The sequence below is a fragment of the Globicephala melas genome, chromosome 3 (genome assembly GCF_963455315.2).
Source record: "Globicephala melas chromosome 3, mGloMel1.2, whole genome shotgun sequence".
NCBI classification, from domain to species: domain Eukaryota; kingdom Metazoa; phylum Chordata; class Mammalia; order Artiodactyla; family Delphinidae; genus Globicephala; species Globicephala melas.
The window spans coordinates 122477066-122501263 of record NC_083316.1 but is presented as its reverse complement, the minus strand read 5'-3'; the positions used below and the strand labels follow the sequence as shown (position 1 = coordinate 122501263).

Sequence of the window (24198 nt, the reverse complement as noted above, 5' to 3'; positions counted from 1 at the left end):
TTAATTAAACTATCAGAATAAAAATAAGCAAGCAGGGGCTTCCCTGGTGGCGCAGTGGTTGAGAGTCCACCTGCCGATGCAGGGGATACGGGTTCGTGCCCTGGTCCGGGAGGATCCCATATGCCACGGAGCGGCTGGGCCCGTGAGCCATGGCCACTGAGTCTGCGTGTTCGGAGCCTGTGCTCCGCAACGGGAGAGGCCATAGCAGTGAGAGGCCCGCGTGCCGCAAAAAATAAAATAAAATAAAATCAGTAAGCAAAAATTTAAATATTTAGGTATGAATCCTTCCACTAACCACTACTGGAACACTGGTGTTAGCAGCATTTTTTTAAAGCTGCAACTTATAGCTCACTCACTTGCGCTCATAGAGAACTGCCACTTTTGGATGGACAGCATTGTCGGGGTTGGGTGCCCTGGCAAAAAAAAACATTTCAAATATTATGAATAGTATATGCACATGGTACACAATCTTTTCTTTTAAAAAATTACTGTTTATATATCTATCTCATAACACTTCTTTATAAAACATTAAACAAAGCATGATAATTCTAAACCTCCTCTATTCATCTTCTCTTTACATTAAATCTTTGATTCATTTTGAAATCTTTATTAACACATGTATTTATCAAATAAATGAATCAAATCCTTGTATCTTCTGCACCGGGTAGATGAAGTTTCACTAATTTGGAAATCACTAGTAAGCAGAAAATGTTAGTACCACATATACATAATCTACGAAGATTTCTCAATTATTATTAAATGACATACCAGGATTTGTTTCAATTGAATTATTAAATGATTCATTTATCATGCTTCTATACTACACAAGGGGGTTCTTTAAAAACACAACCATATCAATACAATGGCAAATTACCAATAAAACACATGCAATAAAAATATGTACAAATATTTCTATTTATTATATATCATATATACTGAAATGCTATCTGAACATAAAGTAGGTTAAAAGATTCTCTCTTAATAAGGTGCAGGAGTCTCCCTAGTCTCAGGAATAAGGCTTACCTTCCCTATATTTCATCAAGTTTAAAAGACCTTTGCATTTTTATTTTACAAAACTTTAGTAAACTTTATTTTAAAAATACTCTGTACAGTTTGATTATTTCAAAATATATATTACTAATCACAAAAGGTGCTAAAAGGCTCACTGAGGAGCATTTTAATAAGCATGGAGCAAGCATGAGCAGTACCTACATATCTTGGACTGACAACCCTGAAAAGGACAAGAAGTTAAAAAAATATATATAATATTTTACAAAACATAATTTTACCCAAATTCTCTATTTTTTAAATTATTGAACTCAACCTAGAAGAGCAGTCTATTTTCCATTTCTCAAATATTCCTTTTCTTATATTCCTTGAAAACAGAGAGGATTTCTAAGTTGCCTCACATTTTCCATAAAAATATTAAAAGAATATTAAAATTAGAGGGTAACTCCTAATTTAAAACTTACTTAGTTTCTTCACTTCTTCCATTCCTTTTTTATGAGGGGGCTCCTGAATAATTTTGTCAACATCCGCCCTTCCAATCAGATCATCAGGTCGGTCCCACATAGAAAGACGGGTGGTAGGATTATAAAAGAAGACCCTCTCATCACCAGTCCAAACAACACACCTATGAATTGATTCAAACATTATTTTCTTATGTTATGGAACATTATTTTATAGTTAGGTCTTTTACTACCATCCAACCAAAAGGGGAGGTGGTGGTGGGGAAGGACACACTAATATTATTAGTTACTTACAGAGAGCAAAATATGATTTTTAGAACAGAACAGAGCTGACTGGCTATGGGTAAAATAGCAGCTCAACATACTTATGGAGAAAACCAGGAAAAGCAAAGCAATTTGTGATCAGAATTTAGAGTGCTCAGGAACTTAAGTCTGGCACACTCAATTTTAACCTATCACAAAAGATGAATTTACTAGCGAAAAATAATGCTATTAAGCAGTTCTGAAGCTGAAGAACAGACCATGGCACCCTACGTATTACATAATACTTCTTAATGTTTCTTACCAAACGAGATTACAAACTCAAATGCAATCATTTATGAAGGCTTTAATATCTGACTATATCAAATATTAAAAAAGAAAGAGAAGTCCCTATCGTGTATGGCACTGTAGCCCACTACAGCCCACTGTTCCTATTAATTACAACTAGAAACTCAGCAACAACATAGAAAAGACAAGTACATGAGAACTCTGTAAGGTTTTTTTAAAAAAATAAACAGACATATGGAGTCAAAATTTAGAGAAGCAAGGGTATAAATTTCCCCTCCTCTCTCAAACCTCTGCCCTGAGGTGGCCCCTAGTTGCACAGTGATAGTAGCACAGGCAGCTAAAACTCTAAGAGAAACCAGGTCTTTATGACCAGATAATCAAACGTTAATCCACAGCTGCCATCAAGGTGACCTAGATGTTGAAATTATCAAAGCTTCTATTGTTGAAATAATCAAAGACTTTACAGCAGCAGTTAGAAAAACAAAAACAAAGATAAGCAAAAACTTGAAATGAATGAAGACAGAAGTTCTCAGCAGAGAAACTGTGAAAAAAAAGAATGAGGAGTGTCTCAGAAACCTATGGGACTGTATCAAAATGCCTAACAGACACGTCTTTGGGATCCCAGAAGAAGAGACTATTGGGGCAGAAAAAATTTGAAGACAAAATGGCTCCCAAAAATCTCCAAATTTGGTAAAAGACATAAATACTAAGGAAGCTCAGTGAACCCCAAACAGGATAAACTTCCAGAAAATCATTTTTAGACACACATAATCAAACAGGTGAAAATCAAATAGAAAAATCCTTGATAGCAGCTAAGAAAAATATGGCACAAAACAAACAGGGAAAAAAGTCCAATGATCGTGAATTAATTACCAGAAATCAGAGGCAAAAATACAGTAAAACAACATCCTTAAAGCCCTGGAAAAAGGAAATGCAAACCTAGAACTCCATATACAGCAAAAATATCCTTCAGGAACAAGGGAAAAGAAGACATTCCCCAATGAAGGGAAACTAAGAGATTTCATCTCCATCAGAATTGCCCTATAAGAAAGTTTTTCTGAAAGGAAATGATTCTTCAAAAGAAAAAAAAACCACAACCCCTGGATCTTTAGTAATGAAGGGAAAACAACAGAAATGGTAAATATCAAAGATATTTTTTCCTCTTAAGTTCTTCAAAATATGTATGAAAAATTACTCAAAACGAACCTATATGGTAGCAAGGTTTCCATATTTTATGTGAAGTGGTACAATAATAACTCTAAGTAGGCTATAATGGTTAGGTATGTATACTGTAATCCCTAGAACAACAAAAGTTAATGCAAAGAGATATCACCAGAAAGCCAACAGATAAATTATTAAATGGCATGTTGGAAAATGTTCAAATAATTCAAATGCAAGTAGTAAAGGGGGAACAGAGGAACAAAAATAAAGAAGACAGAAAAAATAATAGATCTAAATCCAACCAAAAGTTACATTCATGTGGTTGTTCTTTCTGTTTATTTTTCTCAGCCTTCTCAAATGTTTCTTCTTGTTCTTGACTATGTACCAAGCAGAGCCTGTTCACCTTTTTACTATTTCTAATGTGGCTTTAATTTCTGTTATTATATTCTGTTATTTCTGATTTCATATTTCTCTTTCATTTATTTCATGAATTGCATCAGAATTGACAGTGAATAAAAACACAAGACACTACTATAAGCTGTCTTAAGAGACAAACTTTAAACATAAAATCATAGAAAGGGTGAAAGTAAATGGATGGAAAAAGATGCACACAACATTAAGGCAGGCATGGCTATTTTAATAACAGATGAAGACAAAGGGTATTATGAGATAAATAGGGTCATTTCATAATGATAAAAAAAAGACAATCAGGAACACATAACAACTGTAAAATGTATATAAGCCTATTTACAGAGCTTAAAAATAGATGAAGAACGGACCAATTAGAGAGGAATACGCAATCCCACTATTGTAAAAGATTAATAGAACTCTCTCTCAACAACTGACAGACAAACCAAACCCCAAAACTAAGAGTACTAAAGGCCATCTGCTGAACAATAAAAAAAAAAAGACAGTGAATTTTAAAGTATCAAAACCAAAGAAAATGCATTCTTTGACCACAATTAAATCAGTAACAGTGAAATATCTAGAAAAACCCCAAATTAAGGAAATGAAATGACAGACTTCTAAATAATACATGAGTCAAAGACAAAATCAAAAAGTAAATTTCATAATAGTAAGAACTGAATGGTAACGAAAATACAACATATCAAAATCTGTAGAGTGGTGCTAAAGTAGTGCTTAAAAGGAAACTATGTTAAGCTTTAAATGATTATATTAGAAAAGAACTAATACTAATGACCTAAGAGGACATCATAAGAAGCTAGAAAAAGCATAAAGTAAACCCAAAGTAATTACAAAAAAGGAAATAAGAGCGGGAAAAGGGGGGAGGGGCCCAACCACCCCAAAGCTGGTGGTCTTTACGAAAGACCACAAAATTGGCAAACCTCTGGTTTGACTGATCCAAAAAAAAGAACACATCACCACTATGTGGAAAGAAAAAGGCGTTATCACCACAGATCATAGACATTAAAGGATATTAAGAGAATAATTAAGAACAAAGACATTTAAAGGATATTAAGAGGGGACTTCCCTGATAGTCCAGTGGTAAAGAATCTGCCTTCCAATGCAGGGGACACAAGATGGATCCCTGGTCGGGGAACTAAGATCCCACATGCTGTGGGGCAACTGAGCCTGCATGGCGCAACTACAGAGAGAAAACCTGCTAGCCACAACCAGAGAGAAGCCCATGTGCCACAAGGAAGACCCAATGCAGCCAAAAGAAAAAATAAAGAAAATATTTTAAAAAATAAAGGATATTAAGAGAATAACTAGAACAAATTCAACCTAGATAAAATAAGTAAATTTCTTGAAAAACTTACCAAAGCTGACAGAAGAAACAACAAAAATAACTGAATAGTTCTATAACTATTAAAGAAGTTTAATTTGTTATCAAAAACCTTCCCCTCCAAAAAAATTCTGATCCCAGAAGGTTTACTTGTTAATTCTATAAAACCTTAAGGAAAAAGTAGTATCATCTTATAAACTTCCAGTAAACAGAGGAATGGAAATCACCAATCACCACCCAACTCATTTTTATGAAACCAGCATAAGCCTAATACCAAAACCTAACAAAAACATTACAAAAGAAACTTACAGATCCATATCCCACAGGAGTATAGATGCAAACATACTTAATCAAACATTAGCAAATCAAATCCAACAATATACTAAAAAGGTTAATCTACCATGACAAGGTTTATTCCAGAAATGCAAAGCTAGTTTAACATTCAAAACTCAGTGTAATTCACTATATTAAAAGAATGAAGGAGAAAAACTCATTTTGAAAGATGCAGATTTATGATAAAAACAGTAGCAAATTAAAAAAGAAACCATATAGCTAGTATTATATCTGATGTAAAAGACTGAATTTTCGGAATTCCCTGGTGGTGCAGTGGTTAAGAATCCGCCTGCCAATATGCAGGAGACATGGGTTTGAACCCTGGTCCGGGAAGATCCCACATGTCACGGAGCAACTAAGCCCGTGTGCCGCAACTACTGAGCCTGTGCTCTGGAGCTCGCGAGCCACAACTACTGAGCCCGTGTACCACAACTACTGAAGCCCGCGAGCCTAGAGCCCATGCTCTGCAGCAAGAGAAGCCACTGCAATGAGAATCACGTGCACCACAATGAAGAGTAGCCCCGCTCACCGCAACTAGAGAAAGCTCACGTGCAGCAACGAAGACCCAACACAGCCAAAAATAAATAAATTTATATTAAAATAAAATTTAAAAAAAGATTGAATTTTCTCATTCTACATGGTGAATAAGGCAGGGATGTTCACCTCTTTTATTTAGCATTGCTCTGATATGATAGTCCTAGCAATAAGAAGAGAAAAATAAGTGGCATTAAAGATCAGAGAATAAGAAATAAATGTGCTCCCATCTGCAGGTGATACGATTATTTATGTAGAAAATCCCAGAGAATCTACAAAACAGTAATAAATGCATTTAGCAAGAGTCAAGTCTACAAAATTAATATATGAAACCATATCACATATAAATTTTATATTTTTATGAGGTCAAATTTATTTATCTTTTTATTTACAGCTTCTAGGTTGTGCCTTAGGAAGCACCCCATTCCTTCTCCAAACATGCAACTACATGGTCCTAGTGTTTTTACAGTCCATCTGAATACGCGAAAGATAACCACTTGTCCAAATTATCTTCCAAGTTCTCTCGATGAAGGAATGTACTATCAGTGTAACCTTAATTCCCTAATTTATTTTCTATTTCTTATAAGATGGGTAAGTGCTAACTCTAAGTTAAACAAATTGTTCAGCTAAGCAAGTATGCTACTTCATTTGGATAATCACACTTTATTAGTTTATTTTTTTGATATCTTTAGATGTTGCTCTTCAAATTATTATTCCTTTAGAGATAAGAAGCTAAATGTAAAAAACATGAAGTTCCATGTTTTCCTTAACTATACTAGAATTCTTTTCCTGGTATTTCAGAGCATCAATCTGACTTTTTGTTGTTGTTGTTTTAAGAATAAAGAGAGGTCAAAATTAGAAGCACTTTATATTTCCTAGATCAGTAAGCTTTAGTTTCTGGTTCTAAGAGAGTTTTTAATGTTTTGACAAAAATTTTTAAGGTCATTGAGAACTGTAACTTTTTCCATTGCTTACTAAGATTGCATCACAAAGATTTAGCCTGCCATAAATTTTTTACAGTCCCGTACAAAGTGCAAATTGAGGGCTGCCTGTATTTGCCATGTTTTATTTGTCTGTAATCTGTGTTGGGTTTTAACTTATGAAAAATTTATCTTTGAACTTATAGTATTTAAACTTTTGTATTTACCTGTAGTGGCACAGGGACTTTATTTTTATTTATATATACATTTATATCAATCAACTGCTGCTTTTCTAGAGTTTCTTTTGTTTCCATAGTTTTTTACCCCCAATATTATGAAAAAATTGAAACATACAGAAATATCGAAAGAATGTTTCTAGAACAATGAATACTAGATACTGACCACCTAGATTTTACATTTAACATTTTATCATATATGCTTTATCACTTATCTATCCTTCCATCAATGCATCTGCCAGTCTTACTTTTCTTGATACATTAAAAAATGCAGATTATCAGTACACTTCACCCCTAATCACTTTAACATGCATATTATTAGCACAGGGTAGTTTTGCGACACAAGAATTCTTTGTCCATAGTTTTTCTATTAATGCTGAAATGTCCTGACAGCTTCTCACTCCACATTTACCGCTAATACCATTGGAGCTGTATTAGCACACCTAGGTATTTTGAAGCCAACATGAGTTAGTAGAATAGCACCTCCACCTCAAAGTAGTTATTGCTATTAATATGGATCAAACAGTGTTTCAGAAATTGGTATTGAAAATTTAGGCTTAGTTTTTTCCCAATAAAGTTAAACATCTAAGATCTAAGATCTTAGATCATCTAAGATCGCTTAAGTGTCTCAGGATGGTTCTAATGGAAATTCTTGAAGAGGATTCTGCACTGAATAATTGGATGAAAATGTATTACACTCACCCCCCCCAACTCCTGCCTTTAAATTAATTATAAAGAAAGATCAAAACTAGAAGTATTTTGTATTCCCTAGGATCAGTAGGCCCTAGTTTTTGGTTGGATTCCATGACAAAAATAATTTCCACAAAAGATTTCACCTAGCAATAATGACTTCGATATTCATCTATGTTGTTGAGTGCATCTACAGTTGTTCCTTTTTATTGCTGAGTAGCATGCCACAATTTGTTTATCCATACACCTGTTGATGCACATTTGGGGTGTTTCTAGTTTTCTATTTTTCCACTCCTAGATACTTGCTTATTTGTAATAGCCAAAAATTGGAAACAGCCCAAATAAATTACAAATAAAACTGTTACGAACATTCCTGTAAAAGTATAGACATATGTTTTTGTTTCTCTCGAATAAATAGAAGTGGAATGGCTGAATTATTTATTATATATTCTTCCTAGGAAACTGCCCAACTGCTCTGCAAAGTGGTCCTACCATTTTGAAATTCCCATCAGCAGTGTATGAGAGTTTCAGCTGCTCACCATCCTCTAAAACATTTGGCATGCCCAGTTTTCAAAACTTTTAGCCATTCTAATAGGTGTGGTTTTTTGTGGGGTTTTTTGCAGTACGCGGGTCTCTCACTGTTGTGGCCTCTCCCGTTGCGGAGCACAGGCTCTAGACGCGCAGGCTCAGCGGCCACAGCTCACGGGCCCAGCCGCTCCACAGCACGTGGGATCTTCCCAGACCGGGGCATGAACCCGTGTCCCCTGCATCGGCAGGTGGACTCTCAACCACTGTGCCACCAGGGAAGCCCATAGGTGTGGTTTTAATTTACATTTCTCTGAGTACTAATGACAAGGAGCTTCCTTCACACGTACTGCTTGTAAAGTACATGTTCATGTCTTTTGACTACTTTTTTGTTGGATTGTTTTCCATATTATTGAGGTGTGCGAGTTCTTTATGTCAGCGTTAAAAGCAGTATACATACAAAGCTCCCACATACCAATAAGAAAAAGACAAGTCCATAAAAAGATGAGCAAAAACTGCAAAGAGGCAATGCACAGCCAACAGACATAAAATAGGTTCAATTATACCAACATTCTGGAAACATACAAGATTTCTTTTCTTATCAGGATACTAAAGATTTAAAAGGAATATCCCTACACTGGTGAGAGTGAGAGAAAACTGGTACGCTCAGGCTGTTGCTGGGAATATTAACTGGTACACCCCCTTCTTCCCACAAAAAAAACCCTTTCTGAGGTCTATTTAGCAATATTCACCAAAATTTTAAATAGCTTTATCACTTGATTCAACAATTTCACTTCTAGAAATAAATCCAACAGAAATACTTGCATGTGTTCACAAAGAAATATGTATGTAGAAAGGATGCCCTAAACAGCAACTTTCGTAATGCCAGGGCAAAACAAACAAAAAAACACAAACAATACAAAAACAGAAGACCACCTAATCACCCATTTGTAGGCAAATTACCTATTTTCATACAACAGAAAACTATGCTATCACAAATAGATTTACATGTACTAAAATTGCAAAATGTCTAGGACATATTTACTAAAAAATTCAGAAATAATATACTTTCTAAAGACACTGTAATGTGAATGTATAACACACACACATCTCCACACACATGTGCATAAAACACAATATAGCAAAAGGTGCAGAAAGTATATGTACCAAACTTTTACTAACGAGGAAGGGCTTGGTGACAGTGGAATTCTGTAATTTTTTACTTCATATAATTCCTTTATATTGTATGCTTTCTTTTGTATGCTTTCATCTAATATCATATCAGATCAATGAGAAAATAACAAAGCAAAGTACAGGAATTATAGATATAAAGCGTAAGAGAAAAAGTAAGAGATTTAGCATAAGTACAAGATACTCAACAAGCAAGTTACAAATGTTCCAGAAAGGGGAAAAGGAAGATGAAAAAAGGCATTACTTAAACAAATTCCAAAAGAAAATTTTAATAATCTGAGAAAAGACCCAAGTCTGAAAACTGGTAACGTCCACAAACTCCAGACTGGTAGGGTTTGGAGCTGGTTACCGGCTTTTCATGTACAATTCTCAGAGAAACCACAATCTAGAAATACATTCTTTTTTTTTTGCGGTACGCGGGCCTCTCACCATTGTGGCCTCTCCCGTTGCGGAGCACAGGCTCCAGACGCGCAGGCTCAGCAGCCATGGCTCACGGGCCCAGCCGCTCCGCGGCATGTGGGATCTTCCCGGACCGGGGCACGAACCCGTATCCCCTGCATCGGCAGGCGGACTCTCAACCACTGCGCCACCAGGGAAGCCCTGGAACAGTTGTTTTTTATGTAGTTATTCTACCAACTTGGTACACAGGTTCCCTTTCAAAAATAATTGTGCAAAATATTTACCCAGTTCTAGAATCAAAGTTATGAAAACAATTTGTTTAAAAGAATGCATTTTTTGGACTTCCCTGGTGGCGCAGTGGTTGAGAGTCCGCCTGCCGATGCAGGGGATGCGGGTTCGTGCCCCGGTCCGGGAGGATTCCGCATGCCGCGGAGCGGCTGGGCCCGTGAGCCACGGCTGCTGAGCCTGCGCGTCCGGAGCCTGTGCTCCGCAACGGGAGAGGCCACGGCAGTGAGAGGCCCGCGTACCGCAAAAAACAAAAAAAACAACTATTCCAAAATGCTTTTAAAACACAATGATTTGACTATACATCCCTAGAGTAATATAACCTAAACATAAAAATAACTGGAAAAAAAAAGCTTAAACTGTCTTCCGTAATCACACTGTTGGTGATAGTACTGGTCTTGCCTGTGAGAAAAGCAAATGAATAATTATGTTGCTATCACTCAAAGATGGTTTTCAGAAGAAAAGGAGGTACTGAATTAAGATAGATGATGAGAGTCAGTAAAAATCTTGTAGTAGACTTGAACTGCAAGTAATGGTGTGAACTTAAGATGTATCTTTAAACATATGTATCTTCCACCTCTGTCTACCAAAGAGGTCTAAAAATAATGACTAATTCAGTAGTAACAACTATCCCTAGATCCCACATGGTGTAAAAATGCCACTTCTCACAAAAAGAAACCAGGGCTCCTTGGAAAATGGCTGAATCTAGGTCTGAAATAGGAAATATATGAGATAAAGATCACAAATGAATCCGGCACATCTCTGTAACTGCTTGCTAACTTGCAGGAAATTCAGGAATGGAGGGTTCTATTAAAGAGTACCATGAGAATGCAATAATAAAATCCAGACTGTGGGACTCTACAGAACACACACATTTATTTTTTTCAATATAAAAACAAGGAGGAAAAAGCAAGGAAAACAAGTTGGAGGGGAATCTGTAGATTATAAGACTTAAGAAACAAGCCAACTCATTGCCATGTGTAGACTGTACACGGATTAAATAAGTTAGAATAGGAACAGGAGAGAAAACCCTCATGTGGGGAGAGGAAGAAAAGGGAAAACCAAACATAAGAAGAAAAGAAAAAAAATAGACTATTCAATGCTAAGATAAAAAGACATAATTTTACAAAGTTCTGTAAACATAATCACATATGACGAGATATATACAAAAGCAATTTTAAAACATTTTAAACAATAAAAAAGTAGATTCAGGATCTTAGTGGTTCAAATCTATAATTTTAAACAATAAATATTAATGGAGAGTTCCATGAAGGGAGGAAGACACTGCAGCAGTTGAATTCTGAGCACCCAAAATACAATGAACAAGAACCAAAAAATATTCAGTAGATAGAAACAGGTATTTGAGGACTTCCCTGGTGGCGCAGTGGTTAAGAATCCACCTGCCAATGCAGGGGACATGGGTTCGAGCCCTGGTCCGGGAAGATCCCACATGCCGCAGAGACACTAAGCCCGTGCGTCACAACTACTCAGCCTGCGCTCTAGAGCCCGCAAGCCACAACTGCTGAGCCCATGTGCCACAACTACTGAAGCCTGCACGCCTAGAGCCTGTGCTCAGCAACAAGAGAAGCCACCGCAATGAGAGGCCTGCACACCGCAGCGAAGAGTGGCCCCTGCTCACCACAACTAGAGAGAAAGCCCATGCACAGCAAAGAAGACCCAACGCAGCCAAAATAAATAAATAAGCAAACAGGTATTTGACACATGCTTTTTTAAAGTACTTTTTCTTCCTATTGGATAATAATGTAATAATCAAGCATGGCAATCAAACCGCTTAAGTCAAGTACATACCATGGAGTACCAGGAATAGGAGTAGTAGCCACTGGTTTTGCCTTCTGGGCAGCCTTTTCTTCCTCAGTCATCTCCTCTTCTTTGGGCTCCTATGGGAAATGATATTACTCCCATTAAATTAATATTACAAAACTATACCTGAATAGCCCACAAATACAAGAAAGATTGCAAATACCTTAAAGTACAACCAACATAAGGTGTGTTGCTAGCATACAGAGGAGAGACTCTGAGTCAGAATTTCTAAATAAGTTCTCAATCCTCGCCCCCTAGACAGAGCCGAATTGCACAACAGTAGACCCGATCAGCAGCAGGTCCTATCTTACAGACTCACTAACCATCTGTTTAAGAGTAGAAATAAGGAGAAGGGTATAGAAGATGACAGGAGACCACTTCATCTAAGGTTGTTTCTTTTTTCTGCGAAATTCCTTACTTATAAGACAAGACTACCATTGGTCCCTCATTGAATAAAAAAAGCTTCCAAAAAGCAGAGCTCTTTTAGTGCTGTACAGAGATTATTCCATGCCACGAGAGGACAAATAAAATACAACGATCATTCCCCAATATGAAGTTGTACTTCTAATTATAACATGTACCAGTCTGTAAGTCAGGAGGGGACATCAGCTCTGGTCCAAGGTCCTTTCTTTCTAAGGGGGTCTTGGTTTAGTATAAGAAGTAATTTAATGAAACTTTCAAAGGAAAAACTGAATTAGAAATTTCAAAGAACCCTAAAATTGCAGAGGTCAGATTTTCAGCAATTATCTAAAACTACAGCAAATGGGTTTCCCTGGTGGCACAGTGGTTAAGAATCCACCAGCCACTGCAGGGGACTCAGGTTCGAGCCCTGGTCCGGGAAGATCTCACATGCCGCGGAGCAACTAAGCCCATGTGCCACAACTACTGAGCCTGCGCTCTAGAGCCCGCGAGCCACAACTACTGACCACGCATGCTGCAACTACTGAAGCGTGTGCACCTAGGGCCCGTGCTCCGGAACAATAGAAGCCACTGCAATGAGAAGCCTGCGCACCGCAATGAAGAGTAGCTGCCACTCGCCTCAACTAGAGAAAGCCTGCGCACAGCAAAGAAGACCAAATGCAGCCAAAAATAAAATAAATTTGTAAAAAATAAAACTACAGCAAATGGATTTTCAGTTACAAGTAAACTGTACCCAACAATCAATGGTGGCTCCCAGGTAAACAGGTAATGGCCCTTTACCTCTTTTATCTCCTTTATTGGCTCTTCTTTAGGATCCTCCTCCTCCGTTTCCATTGGCAGAGGTTCTTCAGAAGGTTCTTTAATTGGCTCTTTAATCTTCTCCTCTAATTTTTCTATTAAAAATTGAGATAACATCACACAGTGGTTCTGAAGTAACTTCTGATGAACTTTCAGAGACTAGGCAGTTAAGATATTCCATTTCTAGTTATTAACCATAAAAATAAAATGTTCTTCCTTGTAATATCATTGATTTGCATCTAATATAATGTTCAACTTCAAATACCTTGCTATACCAATCAGGAAACTGTCACTAGAAAAGAACTACTGATTTCAGAGGGACATAAAGTCATTCAGGTCATTCATATATCATTTGTAGCAATCATTCATTTTGCTGAAAGTGATAACATACTAAAAAACACAAACAGGGACTTGTGAAATAGAAAATTATGAGTCCTCTTCCTCCAAGATTCCAACAGCCTAAAGTTTTTCTTCAGAACACATACAATAAACACATTCCTTCCTGACCATTACTATCAATCTCAATAAGGATAACGATAATTATTCAGTAGAATAATTATGCAATTCCTGACCAGAGTAAAAAATATATATTAGTGTGTACATATAATTTAACTTCTCCAGATGGTAAAGTGATGGACAAACATGTAAGTAGAAGAACTGGCTTTTTAAATGAATACATATTTAACAATTCAGAGGAAATAAATAATCCAACACTATGTAACTAAAAAATCCCTCAAACGTTTTAAAAAAGGAATTAACTCAGAATTTCAAATAGCATTTCTATTTATACTATGTCCCACCAAGTCATTAAAACTATACCTTTTTCCTTTAGCTCTTGGGGTTTTTCCCAGGTTGATTCTAATGTTCTATTATTATAATAATATGTCTTCCCATCTGCTGTTTTATATTCAGTCCACTCAGAAACTGCTGTTGCTCCAGCTAAGGTAGCAGGTGAAGCTGCAATAGCAACCTGGGGGTGTATCATGGGTACAATAGGAGGGGCCATTCCTGGCAATACACCTAGAAGAAAAAGAATAAAAAAATTAGATCCAAGTATTAAATTGTGATATAAAATAAAACTTTGAAATATGAGCTAAATCTTTCTACTAAACATTAATAATGAATGAGCCAGTTGAAACAAAAAAAATCATATAAATTATGATTTAATTACTTAAATCTATATCCCTGGTTTACTTCTAATGCCTAAATTCAATTAGATTCAGAAATTGAACCCAAGAAGTACCTTAAGAACAGTCAGAAATTTGGGTCACACCTATAAGTGAAATCTTAATAAAATATAACATAATAAATTATAAAAATAATGGTACATTCTCTACTTATTAATAGAAATATATTTTTATAAAGAATTTCCTGGGCTTCCCTGGTGGCGCAGTGGTTAGGAATCCGCCTGCCAATGCAGGGGACATAGGTTCGATCCCTGGTCTGGGAGGACCCCACATGCCGAGGAGCAGCTGGGCCCATGCGCCGCAACTACTGAGCCCGCATGCCACAAATGCTGAGGCCCGTGTGCCTGGGGCCTGTGCTCCGCAAGGAAGGGCCCGCCACGGTGAGAAGCCCGTGCACTGCAGCGAAAGAGGGGCCCCCGCTCGTGCAACTAGAGAAAGCCTGTGCACAGCAACAAAGACCCAGCACAGCCAAAAATAAATAAATAAAATTTATTTGGAAAAAAAAAAAAGAATTTCCTCAAATTCTAATGAAATCAAGGCAACAAGCACATTTACTAAGCATATTTCCTGAGGCAAAATTGTTTTCTTGTTCTAAGGTACCTAAAAAGGATATGAATAAAATTCTATTTTAAGGTAAATGATTGAAAAAATAAATAAGTAAAAATAAAGTAAATGACTGAGTTTACTATCAAATCAACTTTAATATACTAAGTGATTAAGTGAGATATCCCTGTAAACTCTTTGACAGTTTATTCTTTTCCGGAAAGAGAGCAATGTTTCTTTTTTTTTTTTTTTAAAGATAAGCCAAGATCTATATTTTTCACCAGACAACTAAACAAGCTGGTATTATAAATAATCAAAAACGTGAATCAAAATTGAAAAAAAAAAACCTCAAATCCTATACCAGAATTTAAGTTTCAGGTAGATAACTTCAGTAACTTTAAAATGCAAATTTATACTATACACACAAATATTCACACACATATACTCACTAGCATGCAAGCATAATCACATCACTTTACACATGGAAATGATTTTTTTATATTTAACTTAAAAACACACGTCAAAAAATAAAATTAAATGTTATGAATATGAGAATGAAGTTGTTTACACTTATTACAAAAATTAAGATATAAAGTGATTTGACCTTATTTGCTTTTGTGAACCAACGAAGCTAATACTACAGGCAATTGGGAAAATTAAGTGTTGGCCAAATATGACAACTGCATTTATACTGCTCATTAAAAAGAAAAATATAAAAAAATCCACTCACTTGGGCAAAATAAATAAATAAAAGGATAAACAACAACATTCACTACCATGCCAACTTACAGACAAAACAAACTAAGATGGTTTTAAAAATTACCGGTCTTGGTGGTAGCGACTGTCTTTACATACGGGCAGCTGACTATTTGCATCATTGCTACACCTGTAAAATGGATAAGCAAGCATACGTTGGAAAGCTGCCATTGTATGTCGGCTACCACTGGGATTCAGGGAAATAATTTACCACTACAATTTAGAATGTTATTTCCAATGAAAAAGACCAAGGATGGAGTAGAATTTCTTTTTGTTTGACATTTTGTGGGAAGTGGTGCCAAATTCAATGATAACTAATTCTAAATTATAGCATCAATTACCTTTTTATCAAACCAGCTGATAATATTTGAAGGAGTCTCAAGAGTTTAAATTCAACAAAGGAAAGCCCCTTCATTACGTATGCATAACAAGTTTTCATGTTTTCATGTGGGACATTTTCCCACAGGACATCAAACCCATGCTGCTTAAGACACCAGTGAAAGGCAGACGCAGCATGACACTAACAAGACACTTTCTCTGTGCTGCTGCTAAGTGGGAACTACATGCAAAAGCAGAGGCATGGAGCATAACCATGCAGAAGTAGAAAAAGAGTAAGATAGGACAAAGAGGGGTGGGAGGAAAAGGAAGAAAATAAAGTATAAGACAGATCCCAATTTACCACTGCAAATAATACTTTAAATAAAAGGGCAAAGATGAAGAGGAGGGTAGCATTCAACTGACAAAATATCCGTGTGTAGTGCCTGCTGTATGGAATGCCACGGGCTTGGAACACTGTGGGGGCAGGCTAACAAATTAAGAAGAAGACAGCCCCTTTAGTATCATTAATGACTACCTGGGCTGATTACTTTAGAAACCTCAATCGTTTAAGCCAGCTAAAGGAGTAGCACTTGTATTAAAGAATGGAAATTACGTACAGTTCTTAGAAGAATGAAGACTCATCATGATGCATTACAATGGTGATAAAAAGGGAATGAAACGAAAAGCTGGAAAACTAAGACTGATTAATTGAGGAAAATCAAAATTAAGAGTTTTTTAAAACTTTTAAAGGAAAAGGCTGAAGGCAAAGGGTTGGGAAGTTAAATTTTATTTTCTATTTGTTTTGGCTAAAAAAAAACACTAAACCTATTTTGGTACCGATAAAAATTAAAAGTAATAAATTCTTTTCCCCACTAAAGTACATAAAAATAAATTTTTCCTAATTCAGAGACAAAAATTAAATTAAACCCCTGCATTTGTAAATAACATACCTATGTTCACGCGCACACACACACAAAATACTGCCAATTTTTGAAAAGTGCCTTAATTTCTTAATTACTATTTTAAATAAAAATATTAAAGCTAAACTTTCTATTAACAATGAAACTAAAACGCACTAGATCAAAAAAGTATGCTGAATAAAGTTTATGTATAGTTTTATTTTCCATAATGTTTAAAGAAAGCAATGGAAAAATTCATTTGATTAAGGAAGTTACAGCATATATTAGGTTTAAATTAGTATAAATACTGCTATCTGCAGGATCACTGAGCCTACTAAGTAGGCACTAGAAATTCAATTCTTAGACTCTGAACTTTACTCTCAAAGACTGTTCTCCAAAACCATCTCCTAATAAGTAATTTCAACTATACAACTTAAACAAAATAAAGTCAAATATACTCATATTCAAGCCTAACTGCCATTGCTAAATATCAGCTGGGCCAACACAGAACTCTTGTATTTGACTATCAACATTATAGGCCATAATAAAAGGACGTATTTGTTTCTTCTCATGTTAAAAAGACCAACTTAAGGTTTTCTAAGGGTGACTATATGCATATCATGAAGACTCACAAAATAACCAAACATCTAAATTTTTAACCTTCTTTTAAAAAGGAGCATTTGTTCAATTTTCCTACAACTCTACCCTCAAATTATATTCTACCAGGAAATTAGAAAATTCCATTTAGTATTCTGGATAATCCTGATGTCACTGACCATAAGCTTCTTAAAATTCCAAATAAGATTTTACAGACTAAGAAGTAGAAATCCTGTAATCCTAATCCAATTCACTATCCCCAACTCCACCTCTTACTCCTATATTTTACCTAACTCTTCCACTCCTTTTCTTCATCTTCACTCTCCCTTCTTTAATCATCCTCATTAGCACCATACATTGCTATTTCAAATAGAATATAAGGCTCCAAGATAAATTACATCCAAATTCCTCCTGCTTTACCTTACTGTTGAATTGATATAAAAAAGGAAAAACAGAGATAGATGGCATTATACATAAAACCAAAGATTTGGGGAGGAGAAAAACAAGTCTTCTTTTCCATTCTTTTTTTTTTTTTTTACTAAAGTACCTTAGATGACTGAATTAAAAGGGGAAATGAGAAAATGAACGAATTCTAAGATGCCTTACTATATAAAACAAATAATACTTTCTATAAAACATTACTTCCCTCTCCAAAGAATCTCTGGTATCTTGCATAAAATTTTACAGATTATCTAACTCAGGTTCTCTTCCAACTGACCTACAAAGTATTATTAGTGGCTCCCATTTATTAAATGCCTTTTACTGCCAAACTTCGTAGGTACTACCTCATCTGGTAACACAAACGGTTACCACCTGTTCTAAAATTTAACGGTGGGATGAGGACCAGAGAAGACCAAGACATCCAAAGACAGCTATAACTGAAGGGATTTTACTGTGACAAAATTTCACTTTCTACAGAAATAAATTTTGCTACTCTTTCACCCACTGGTCCTATTAAGAACCTCTAAAGCAAAACCAAAGTTCTTTTAGACAACAGCCTTTCCAATACCTCATATATGTTATTATGCTACCTCTCAATCTTCTCTCTACAGAATTAACAATCTCAGCTCCTTACGATCGCTCAGAATCCAGGATCTGGTCTTAACACTGTCCCTGACCCTAAAGCAGACCAAGATTGCAAGAGGTTATGATGAATATCAAGCTTTTATCCATTCATCACTTAATTTTCTACAAAGAGTATATCCAAAGAGGAAAGTATCAGCTGCTTAATCTTAAATTTAATTTTGAAAAAGGGTAATCCCTAGTATTAGAGACAACATTTTTTATTTTCTTCTTACTTTTAAGTGATTTCGGTTTCTTAAACATCACATACTGGTCATTTAATTATCTAACACTACATCGACAACATGTAAAAAGGTTTTCCAAAAAACCCACTAATTCTTAAATTTTTGGTTTCTTTCTTGCTAAGGTGTAATATATGAAAGTGTTCTTTTCGAAGTAGTTACAAGGAAATAGTGTGATAATTAAAATGTGTGCAAATCTAAGAAATAGCTGTATCACAACCCTATTCTTACACAAAAACTAGTACAATAAAGCAGCAACCATAGTGAAAGGAGTGTGAAATTAGAAGACAAGAGGCCTAGGTTCTATTCATCTTTGCTACAAACTAGCCTTGTGAGCTTGACCTCTCTAAGGCGTCAACATTTTCAACTATAATTCTAGGAGAACGGACCATGGATTAAGGAGTAAATATGTTTGACAACAGCAAACACACTCAAATTACAATGCCAAACACTACCACTGTTCAATCCCTGTGGGAAAAATTCTACTGCACAATCTTTTAATTCCTTCTCTAGTTGAAATGATTTCCCCTAAAAAAATAAAACACATGAACTCACCATAATTAAACGTTAAAATGGTGCCTGTTATACTTCACAATTGTTACAAGGGAAACTTATGTTTTCTGTTTTAGATGAATTTTTTTAAGTTAAGTGACTCACATTTTCTTCTCAGTATAACGTAATTATTACGAGCATGATTTTTGGATCTGGAGTGCCCAGACTCAAACCCCAACACCATCACTTATTAGCTACGTGACCACGGGCAAGTAACTTAACCTGTGTATCTACCTCGTAAGACGGTTGTGAAAACTAAACGAATTGTTCCATGTAAAGTGCTTAGACCAATGCATGATACAGAAATCACTTAACTTGTTTTACCTATTGTGACCTGTGATTTCTTAACTTCATACACTTAGTCCCTTAAAATATTGCATTTAGAACATATTTACACAAAAAGATGATCATTTTTAATTCATTGGGGCCATTATCCAAAATGAGTGTAGCTTTAAATGTGGCTCTAATTTTAAGACATGTAAACAACAACAGAAAAGGACATTTACCAAAACTGAAGAGAAAAATACTGCAGTTAGCCATGAATCTTTCAAAAATGTTTCAAACAAGTGAGATTCAAGGCAAATTTCAAATGCAACAGACACATGAGAACAAACTAACTGACAATATGAAAACATAGCTGGAAAAACTATTATTATCTATTGGTTTACCTGGAAGTGGAATTGGCATGCCAGGAAGGGGAACACGAAATGGAGGTACCATTACTGGTGGAAAAGCAGGTATTGCTGCTGCTGGCTGAGGTACTGAATGAGGAACGGCAGGAGGTAACGCCTGGGGGTGTGGCTGAGGAACAGTTTGCACAGGTGTGGCTGTAGGAGCAGGAGTTGAAACACTAACTGTAGGCGTGGCAACTGAAACAGCAGAACTTGGGGTCTGATCTTGTGTTGTGGGTGCTGATAAAAGATAAAACAGAAATATGTATCACTCCTTCATAAACCATTTTACTATATTCATTCATCATTCACTCATTCAGTATGTAAGTATTTAGGGCCCATTCCATGCACTGCAAGGAATTTATAACAAGGTCTCTGTCTTCCAAGAAGCTTGAAAATAGTTAAATGAAACATAAACAATAACTAAAACACAAAGTGAAATGGGATAAATGTATAGGAGTGTAACTCAAGACCCAAAGACCATTTCTTACTGTGAGACAGTACAGAAAATTTTATACTGTGGTGATAGGCCTTGAAAGATTAGGATTTCAACAAGGAAAATGACAAAGTGAAAGGAGTAAATAAGCAAGTGGTGAGAAAAGTGAGTAAAAGCAAAGAGTAGGGGACAACAAGGTATTGTTTAGAAAACAGAAGACAAGCAGTCAACTAGTAAAACACTAGGCATACCAACAGAACCAGTGAGTTACAGCTGGAAAGGCAGGCCAGAGGCATAAAGTGGGAGGCCTTGAACAGACGACTAAGGAGTCAGCACTTGACTGGGTAGGGAAAGGGAAGAACTTATGTAAACGTAGAGAAATGATCTAAAAGAATGAACACCAAAACGTATGTGTACACCTTTTACTTTTTACTACACATGCTTCGTTAGAGTTTGATTTTTTTTATAAGAATGCATTCACACGTTATTTATGTGACTTCATGAATGTAAAAGGGATGTGGGGGAGGTAGAATGAAGGCTTCTGTATGGAAAAGTAACAATCACTGTTCATTTGATGAATTAACCTGGCGGATGCATAGGAAGAAAAGGAAGAACAGAGGTGGGAAAATCAATTTCAACGTATCTGGAGTTGTCCAAGCAAGGAAGAACAGAGAGAAAAAGGTATGCAATAACTAATGACTGACTGGATATGAACAAATGGAGTCAAAAACGACTTGGGTTTCTCTATAATTATTTCAAAATAAAAAGGTAAAAAAAGAAAAAAAAATAACTCAGGTTTCCAGTGTGAGAGACCAGCAAAATGTGAAATTCAGGATAATTTGGTTCTGCTAATATGTTATTTTTAAATATCAAAAATAAAACATTTTATCCCTAGTAATCACACTTTGTGACCCCCAAAATATATAAAATTCATATTTCCTTTTTTTTAAGTTTCAGTTCTCAAATATTACAAAACATTTTTTGTTATTTATTCACAACCCATCTAGTTCCAAAACAAAATTCATTTTCATAATTCATTGGTAACTAATACTTCATCTTTATCTTGATATAAAGAAAAATGCCAAACTTTACCTATACTGGAATAAGAATGAAATTTATCAAATTAAATAAAACAGTGCTTTCCTAATCTTTATGCCAATTTTATTCTAAGGGAAAGCACACTGTTTAATGCAAACCACCCAATAATCCAACTGAAAAAATTTCTCACTGTCTTTCCTTCAGCTCCTAACAATGAAAAACTCACTTAGGCTGGGAAGATGTCAGCAATTTCATACTTGTTAATGAGGGACTCACCTTGGCTAAATAGACAGCAGGGCCAAACAAGTATCTTCAGGGGCCCAGGAATGAATTGGTGGTCTAGCATAGACCTAGCCTTAGGGTACAGTATCATATTAATATAATTTTATAACAGTATGAAAAATACAAATTACATGCAACATTTGCCCAGTCCCATACATATACCATTTAGCATTTGTAATCTACTGCAATGGCTGAGTATATATCAAGTTATTCTTCCCAACTTCCCTGAGGAGGAGGATTTCATCAGCATTTTTCACAAAACTTGCATAGGATAAAATGAGTTTATGCTCAACTGAGGTTAAAATATAAATTCCTTAATTTTTAGTTCAATTTACCCACAGGTTTACACTGCAGTTCACAGAATTACATTTTTTAAAAAATCATGGTAATAGTATTTAGTAATATTTGCTAAACTCACAATACAAAGTACTGAGTCAGGAAGATAAAATGAGTTACAAAGGCATCAAATTTCAGGGGGAAAGGAACACGAAATGGAGATGGCAAAAAGTATTCACTCAACCTATTCCTCTTGCTGACACAGGATTTTCTGAATTTGATTAGTTGCCATGCGTCATGAGAGAAAAGGGACAAAGGCAACAAAAGAATTAACTGGGAAGCTGGGAGAATGGTTAGCTAGGACTTTAGAGCAGGTAAATTCCTACTAACTCCATTTGCTAAAATAACTAGTGTAACACTTGATCTCAAAATATACTACTAATCCAGCCTCAGATCTTAACTAAAAAAGACAAGTGACTATCTCTAAGAGATGGAGAAATATTAAGACTGATAACACTTCTTGACACTCAATCAAGCGAAATAAAAACAGCTATCAGGAATACTCAGAAAGACAACATCAAAATTGATGTTTAAAGGCTGTAAAAAGAACAAGATTTTGCTATTCTGTTCTTAGAATAAAGGCCTCCCTATCACTGAAGGGTAGTACAAAAAATGAAAAACAGGAATTCTGAATAGAATGGTTGGTAATGGACAAGATACCTATGGGCCTACTGATAGACCACTCCGATATGGAAATGAAATACAAAGAGAACAGTTAAAAGTTTTTGGCTACCCACCTCCCTTAAAACAAAGTACTACTATTTTTCCTTCCGAAGAGGCAGGGAATAAAACAGAAGCAACACAGAGCCTCCACATAGAACCACACTGCTTTTAATTAATCTCCTTCTCCCATCACCACAAGTACCCCATAAAAACTGACTGTTTTCTGCCTTGTCCCACAGGTTTTAGAAGCATTTGCCTATAAAAGGCAAAGACCTTCAACCAACTAGCTAGTATCACTGTTAATCTGTATTTTCAGAATTCAACTTAGCTACAAGAGACCTGGTAAAGCATTATTTACATCTTCCTATTAAGTACATTTTCTCCCAAGCCCTCTAAAAAATATCAAATAGGGCCTTTAAAAAAACTGTCTCCATATCACAGGTACCTTACTTCTTCGGTTACTACGCACATCAGTAAAATAAAATCAAATTTGAATTTAAATTCAGTAGGATGACTAAATTTCTCTCATGTACATATTTCTTACAAGGTAATATACACTAATAATTCCCTAGTCCCTGAAGCTACTGGGGGAGAGAAGAGAGACAGTTTTTTTTTTTTTAAATTCTCTCCCATTATCCAGGTAGCAAAATAATCTAAATTATAATCGCCTTGTAGGGATAATTATGTATCTTCATGCCAGTATCATAATAAATAATCCAATAAATAAAATTATGTAAATATTTGGGGGCTCAATCTCAGCCTGTAGAAAAAGCAGCAGCATACTTATATCAAAAAAAAAAAAGAACAAAATAAAATCCAGAACTAGTAGCATAAATATTAATGACAATCTTTCAAGCAAATTAATATTCTTCTCTCCTCATCCCTGAAATCTATTAATTGTCTCTCATCTTTATAAAAAAGATGTAACCTTTGGGCCTCTGTGTCTTCATACCTGAAAATTCTCTTACCTTTCAAACTGCTTCTAACACAATTCCACATTTCATCTGCCTGCATCCCATTCTGGGACCCATCTACCTCTAAACAAGGTTACTGAAAAGTTCCTAAGTTTCCCTGATTTCAACAATACCCAGAGAACGAGTGCCATAAAAATCTTCCAGAATACTGCATTCATATAGACCGCCTAGTGCCTGCCTGCCTCATCCATTTGCCTTGTTCTTAAAACTCTTCATAACCTGGTCTCTTATTCAATATATTAACCAATATAAATCCTCCCACCTAACAATTCATAAACTACATTTATCCTCATTTCCTGACCTACGTTTCCCACTACCTGAAACACCTCTCTGAAACTTTGAACCTATTCAAATCCTATCACACATCCTTTATGATAAACCTCAATACCCATGTAGTCCACTCACTTGTCTCTCCGTTTTCTTGAATTCTTATATCTTCTATTTTCGCTGCATAACTTTGCACGCTATTCTCTAATTGTTTCACATGCATTATTCTTGCCTCCTCAATTAGAAAAACTGGAAACTCTGCAAGATAGGGGCAGGGGCCAAGACTTACACTTATTC

General features: G+C 35.7%; 1 protein-coding gene across 9 annotated transcripts in view; it reads right to left on the bottom strand.

Annotated features, from left to right (window-relative positions):
- Positions 1-24198, bottom strand: part of TCERG1 (transcription elongation regulator 1) — a 60131-nt gene that overhangs the window by 25441 nt on the left and 10492 nt on the right. For 3 of the 9 annotated variants that reach the window (XR_004036043.2, XM_030841170.2, XM_030841172.2), the window contains exons 5-12: positions 24040-24159; positions 19903-20145; positions 15632-15694; positions 13898-14098; positions 13061-13173; positions 11849-11937; positions 1473-1633; positions 357-413 (exon numbers count right to left, since the gene is read on the bottom strand). Coding sequence is in view for 8 of the 9 variants with exons in the window: in XM_030841170.2 (XP_030697030.2) it covers positions 357-413; positions 1473-1633; positions 11849-11937; positions 13061-13173; positions 13898-14098; positions 15632-15694; positions 19903-20145; positions 24040-24159 (1047 nt within the window). In the remaining variant the exon portion in view is untranslated. The remainder of the gene's footprint in view (positions 1-356; positions 414-1472; positions 1634-11848; positions 11938-13060; positions 13174-13897; positions 14099-15631; positions 15695-19902; positions 20146-24039; positions 24160-24198) is intronic. The other 6 variants (XM_030841173.2, XM_060296397.1, XM_030841174.2 and 3 more) reach the window with 3 other exon arrangements.